General features: G+C 34.2%; 1 protein-coding gene across 1 annotated transcript; it reads right to left on the minus strand.

Annotated features, from left to right (window-relative positions):
* Positions 1-225: 225 nt before the first annotated feature.
* On the minus strand, positions 226-1,268 carry LOC127538909 (olfactory receptor 6B1). The gene has a single exon (XM_051962733.1). The coding sequence runs from the start codon at positions 1,266-1,268 to the stop codon at positions 342-344; it is 927 nt and encodes a 308-aa protein (XP_051818693.1). The 3' UTR covers positions 226-341.
* Between the last annotated feature and the right edge of the window lie 5,699 nt (positions 1,269-6,967).

The raw sequence follows: 6,967 nt of genomic DNA on the forward strand, positions 1-6,967 counted from the left end.
TCAAATGAATAACATATATAAAGTACTTTGTAAACCTTAAAGCACCATGTATATTTGTTAGCTATTAAAATTATTATTTAAATCTATAGAAGTTTTCTCATTCAGAGATGTAATAAGGTCTCTCCCTTTTTTTTTTTTTTTTTTGAAACTAAAATACTCAAAGACTATATTCTCTGAAGAACTAAGTAACAGCTCAGGACATGTCCAAGGGACTTTGTCAAAGATTCATAATAGCAATCAATAGGGGAAAATTCAACTACAATTGAATAGAAAAGATAAGAGAGATGAAAAAGTAACTATTGATCATTGTTCATTTGCCTTTAGTAGTTAGATAGGTCACTTCAGGTATCCTGGACGCAGGCCAGCTTTTTCAGAGCCTCTTTGACTTCTCGATTCCTTAGGCAATAGATGAAAGGGTTAAGGGCTGGGGTCACAATGGCATAGAAGATAGAAATGACCTTGTTCATGTTGAAGGCATGGATAGCACGAGGTCTTGCATACATGAAGATAGTGGCTGAATAGAAAACAGTGACCACCACAAGATGTGAGGCACAAGTGGAGAAAGCCTTTTGCTTTCCTGTGGACATCTTTAAGACTGTAACCAGAATGCATCCATAAGACAATACTGTAATAGATAATGGAAAAAGAAAGATGATTAATGCTAGAACAAAGTCTACCAGCTCAGCCATGGACATGTCCGTGCAGGACAGATTGAGCACCGGAGAAATATCACAAAAGAAATGGTTGATGACATTGGGACCACAGAAACTAAGACGGGAGATGAAGTAGATCTTGGCCAAGGAGATACCAAATCCAATGGTCCAAGATCCTAAAGCCAGACGGAAACAGAGGCCATGGCTCATGATGGTAGGGTAATGGAGCGGGCGGCAAATGGCCACATAGCGGTCATATGCCATGGCAGCCAGGAGCACACACTCAGTACACATGAGTGCAATGAAAAAGTAGAGTTGAGTCATGCAGTGGGAGAAAGAGATTCTATTGCTCAGAGACCAGAAACTGAATAGCAACTTAGGGACAGTGACTGAGATGTACCAAGTCTCTAGGAATGAAAGGTTAGCCAGGAAGAAGTACATTGGTTTGTGGAGTGGCTTATTCCTTTGCACCAAAAGGATGATGATCACATTCTCTGACACCGTCAGCATGTAAGCCAAAAGGAACATCAGGAACACCAGTCCACGCATAGTCCTGCTTCCTGGGAATCCAACCAGAATGAATTCAGTCACCATTGACTGGTTCTCCACATCCATAATATACAGCTGAATTTTCCTAGACAGAAAATCGATCACATGTTCACAAACTTCCTGAAAATAGGACCCTCATTTTTTCCCCTCACCCTAGATTTCATTTTCTGTCTACCAAGACCCAGGAGAATAACTGATCTACTTGTTCAGATTTCTGATAGCACAAATGGTTATTTCAACTCAGAGAAGTATTTCTTCATTCATGTCCTAAAACTCCATCCCCCACCTCGATTTTATATCATCAGTTTTAGATTTGAGACAGAATTACTGGCATACTCTGAGATGTAGGAGACAGTTGGAGAGCTACCTTGTAGAGGTTTCTCTGTGAATACAAATATACTTGTATGTGAGGACTCATGCGATCTAGGCTTCTCAGAAAAGAAGCTTGGGGGGGGAGATGTTGGGTTTATTTATTTATTTGTTTTTTTTTTTTTTTTGATAACAGAGGAGTGGTCATGGAAAGTGGTCATTTATTGCTAAGAATCTGTGGAACAGCTATGAGATATGGCACTATTTCCATAAATTAGTTATTATGGATATGGGAAGTTAGGAGGCTGACCTAACTACATAGGACAGTAAATAAGAATGGTTAAGTCTTTATGGTAAAATTATGTGGGATTAAAGGGGCAGCGAGGTGGTGGTATAGTGGATAGAGTACCTAGCCTGAGTCGGTAAGATTCATCTTCAAGAGGCCAAAATCAGTCTCAAATATAAGCTGTATGAGTCTGATGAAGTCACTTAAACATGTTTACTTCAGTTTCCTCATATATAAAATGAGCAGGAGAAGGAAATGGCAAACTATTCCTGTCTTTATCCTAGAAAACCCCAAATTAGGTCCCAAAGAATCTGACACAGCTAAAGCAATTAAAGAACAGAATTTTAGATTAAACCTAACAGAGTTGTTATAGAAAGGTATTAAATCTGTGATTTTACTGATAAAGGACTAGCCTTGCCCACTATACTATATATGCAGTCTCTTATTAAGTCATTCACATGAATTAGTGAATCCTGAATGCCTTTCAGTTGATACTTTTGGTATATTAAATTTCAAGGTAATATTTAGTATTTATTCATTTAAGCCTCATTTTTTTTAAGTTACAAAAATTCTAATTTGATGCATTATCCTTCCACTCAGATGATCTTGAGTTTTTAAAGTTTATGCTAGTAGAAGAAATCAAGCTCTGGCAAAAATACACACCATATTGTAAAAGTTTTGGATATGGTCCTGGCAAATTAAATATATTTTCCATCTAATTGACCATTCTAGCTACGTATGGAGAGGTTTTTCAATAGGTAATAGATTTTTCATATGAGAAACATATGATACACAGACAGAAAAATAATACCCCCATGAATCATCATCATTTTCTTTTCCCTGAAATTTCCTCCCTTCTTGGAAAACACCCTAGATCATCAATATTATCATAGTAAGCATACACCTTCAAAGCTGAGCCTACAGACATATAATCAGAAAGACAAACACACACACACATACACACACACACACACACACACACACATATACACAATCTTCTTTTAGAGACTGTCCCTATAATTTGATTTATGTAGGAAACTATGTCCATACAGACACACTAAAATAGCACATATGCATGAATACATGACCTAAAATATACATGCATATTAAGATATATGTAGATAAATGTATATAGATAAATGTTGATGCAGATACAATATCGATAAGATCATAGATCTATTCAAGTAGTTATTGAGTATCTATATACATAGCTCTATGTAGACAAAGACATATAAAAACATATAAAAACATACTTGTAGACAAAAGTTTCTATGCTAACTCACATGATCATAGATGGATACATCCAATAGTTCTCATACACACAGCAAAGAGGTCACACATTCATAAATAATAGATATATAAGAATGCACACAGGCATATATATCTACTAAAAATACAAACACAATCACATGACATATACAAAAAAGCCATATCATATAAATAGTTACAAGAGCTAAGATTAAAAAAAGTTTATGCCACTACATTCACATCCATGGAAGATCCTCCACAATGGAGGCTTCCCTTATTTTCTGATTACTGTAATAGTGGCAACATAGATACTAATCCTAAAAATTCAGGGTGGTTTTTTGTTTTGTTTTGTTTTGTTTTGTTTTTGCCATTCTACTCCAGGTTGAAATTTAACAATTTAAATAAATAAATTAAATATTTAACTATTTTTGATCTGTAAAATGGAAGAAACACTTTCACATTTTCCCAGAGCTCTATGAAAACCTGGCACCTGTTTCTTCAACTACAAATGAGTTAGTTGCAGCATTTGCAACCAAAATGTCCATCAAGAACTATGACAGGGTATGTCAGGTAGTCTTTTTGTCTTACCTTAGTCCAAATAGACTGATGAGGAATTGAAAAGTCATGATATTTATTAGGGAATGGGAGAGATTTGTGGTAGAGAAAAAAAACAACAACTGAAATTTAAACATTCCTATGATATAAAGACTGGTGAAGTTTTTTTTTTGTTTTTGGTTTTTTTTTTCCTATTCAACACTAAATCAATACAACTAACTAAAATTCAAAATGACTCCTGGAGAGATGGAACTTACCCTCAGTTAGCTGCTCTTACTGAAAGATGAAAGAAGATTCTTCAATAAATCTGAAAGAGGAAAAAGCAGAAAAGAGAAAGTCATTCATTGGGAAGTGGTCATGCGATACCTATTATCTACAGGTAAGAGAAAATGGGCACAGATGACTGCCAGTGCCCAAGTCTGGACATATTGTAAGGGACTTCTCATACAAAGGATGTGTTTATATAAAGGGACATCAGGATGACATTCCCAGCACCTTGTAGCTACAACAGCCATGCCCTGCCTGTTGGTATAATCTTGGGCACTGGGATCATCAGCTTCTAAGAACCTTATATTGCCCCAGGAGTTTTCCCATGTCACTGCTAAAGCCCATGGGGAATGGGAGTTTCTATTGTAATGGTCTGAGATTGATAAAATGGAAACAAGATTTCCTATTTGGAAAATGTTATATCTTTTATATTTAATAAAACATATAATTACCAATTAAAATCACTTAAGTCAAAGAAAGATTTTAATTTTTCTTTCAAATTCCAAAGACACACATATTTAAAAAAATAATTGTAGCCAATACAATTAAGACAATTGCCTTAGATAACATTCTGTTACCTCAATCTGAAATTAGGAGAATAAAAATCAATGAATAAAACATTATTAAATACTTTCATAAGAACACAAAGAAATAACCATTTTTATCTTGATAAATCTAGGTTGTATAATGGATAAAGTGCTTCACTTAAGGAAGATTTAAGTTCAAATCCTATATCTCTCAAACATTTACTTTTTAGGTATTACCCAGCTTACCTTGGCTCCAATTTTTTCATCTACAACATGGGAGTAATAACTGTAGCTACCTAACAGGGTTGTTATGAAAAATAAATAAACAAAAATGTGGGAAAAAAAACTATTTGCAAACCTGAAAGCACTGTACAATTCATTATTATTAGTAGTAGTATTTTCTAAATTCCCTGTTTTGAGTGTTTTCTTGAGGACCTATGGCATGATCTACTGGAACCTCAAACCTCTATACATAGATGCTGTTAAACTGAAGTTAACAAGGAGCAGATAATAGCTCTTATGATAACCACGTAGGGTGATTGAAAACTGACATTATTCTGTTGTCTAATGCCTTTCTTTAAACTAATCACTACACAATGCCCTGACCTGCCAGGCCACAAGAGAGTCATGGTCTAAGTTTCTGCCAGTTATTGATAGAGACACAATGCTTTCATGGAGAGAGACCTAAACCGGGAGTTAGAAAGTTAGAAAAACCTGGATTCAAATCCTGTCTGACCATTACTAGTACCTTGGGCAATACCCTGAAACATTCTAAATCTGTTTCCTCATCTCTAAAATTAGAGGGTTGGACTTGATTTCTATGATAGTTCCATCTCTAAACCTATGATCCTGTCATCTTTTCTACCCTAGAAGAGGTAATGCAAGATCATTACATCTGATTATGATTTCCTTTGTACCCTAAAATCCTGGATTGGGTTCCAGATCTCATAGAAACTAGTTCAACAAACATTCATTCACCAAACATTGCTGATGATGACATCTATAGCATCATAGGATTGTTGTGAAAGGCAAAGAGATAATGTTTGTTAAGTGTTCTGTAAATACTAAAGAACTTTATAAAAATCAACTTTATTATTAGTAACAGTCTCCTTGAATTAGGTCTGTGCTCTTCTTAAATACCATGCTACAATCATTGTTGCCCCAACCCCACTTGTCAAGTAGAAATATAATGATAAACATTAAAAAAATTTTTTCTTACTTAGAGAAATGGTAGCAGTCATCTAAGTAAACCTAATTTAAAATAAAATTTTCCAATGTCATTTGCTTGAAATTTCAGCTTTAGAACAGCTGAATACATTTGCTCATCACTGTCTTTTTAATACTAAAAGAAAATTTTCATAAATCCACCTCCTTAAGTTTTCTCTTCTCTAGATTAAACATCTTCGGTTCCTTCAACAAAACCTCATGTGATACTGTTTCTTAAGGTGGGGATTTTAAAGAGGAAAGAGATACTAATTTTGAAATAATAGACGGAAATTTATAATGCAGAAAAGTCTCTGTATCAGAGAACAGACTCATAAAATCTGATAGTTTCAAGTCCCTATATCATGCTCATTTTGTTTCTTTGAGACCAAAATATCCCAGAGTAAGACCAAAATATCAGCCACTGAACCAGAAAGCTAGAAAAGATATCAACCTTTTTTACCCATTGAGTGAGATTTTTTTCTTTCTTTAAGCTACCATATCCCAAAAGTCATTAGAATTTATATCTCACAATTAATAACTTTAGCAAAGTTGCAGGATATAAAACAAGCCTACATGAATCATTGGCATTTCCACATGTTTCCAAGAAGTCCAGCAGTAAGAGATAGAAGGAGAAATTCCATTTAAAAGAAATACAGATGATAAAAAGTATTTTTATCTGCCAAGACAAACTCACTTTTCACACAAATAAAGTCAGATCTAAACAAATGGAAAAATATCAATTGCTCATGGATAGATTGAGTTAATATAATAAAAATGTCAATTCTACCTGAATTAATCAACTTATTCATTCTAACACTAACCAAATTGCCAAAAAGTTATTTTATAAAGTTAGAAAAATAATTACAAAATTCATCTGGAAAAAGTGAAGGATCAAAGAAGTTAATGTAAAAAAAATGCAGAGGATGGTAGCCTACCAGATCTAAACCAATATTATAAAGTGGCAATTGTAAAAAACATTTAGTACTGGCTAAGAAATAGAATTGTGGAACAGTGGAATAAGTTAGGTACACAACACAAAATAATCAATAACTATATTAATCTATTGGTTGGTAAATCCAAAAATTTCAGCTACTGGGCTAAGAACTGACTATTTGACAAAAATTCCTGGTAAAACTGGAAAATAGGATAGCAGAAACCAGGCATGGACTAGCAATTCACACCCTATTCCAAGATAAGGTTAAAAAAGGTACATGATTTAGAAAAAAAGGGTGATATTATTTTTTTTTAATTTTTTTATTTAATAATTACATTATATTTACACTCATTTCTGTTCCGATTTTTTTTTCCCCTCCCTCCCTCCACCCCCTCCCCTAGATGGCAAGCAGTCCTTTATATGTTGGATATGT

The sequence above is a fragment of the Antechinus flavipes genome, chromosome 5 (genome assembly GCF_016432865.1).
Source record: "Antechinus flavipes isolate AdamAnt ecotype Samford, QLD, Australia chromosome 5, AdamAnt_v2, whole genome shotgun sequence".
In the NCBI taxonomy this organism is placed as follows: Eukaryota; Metazoa; Chordata; class Mammalia; order Dasyuromorphia; family Dasyuridae; genus Antechinus; species Antechinus flavipes.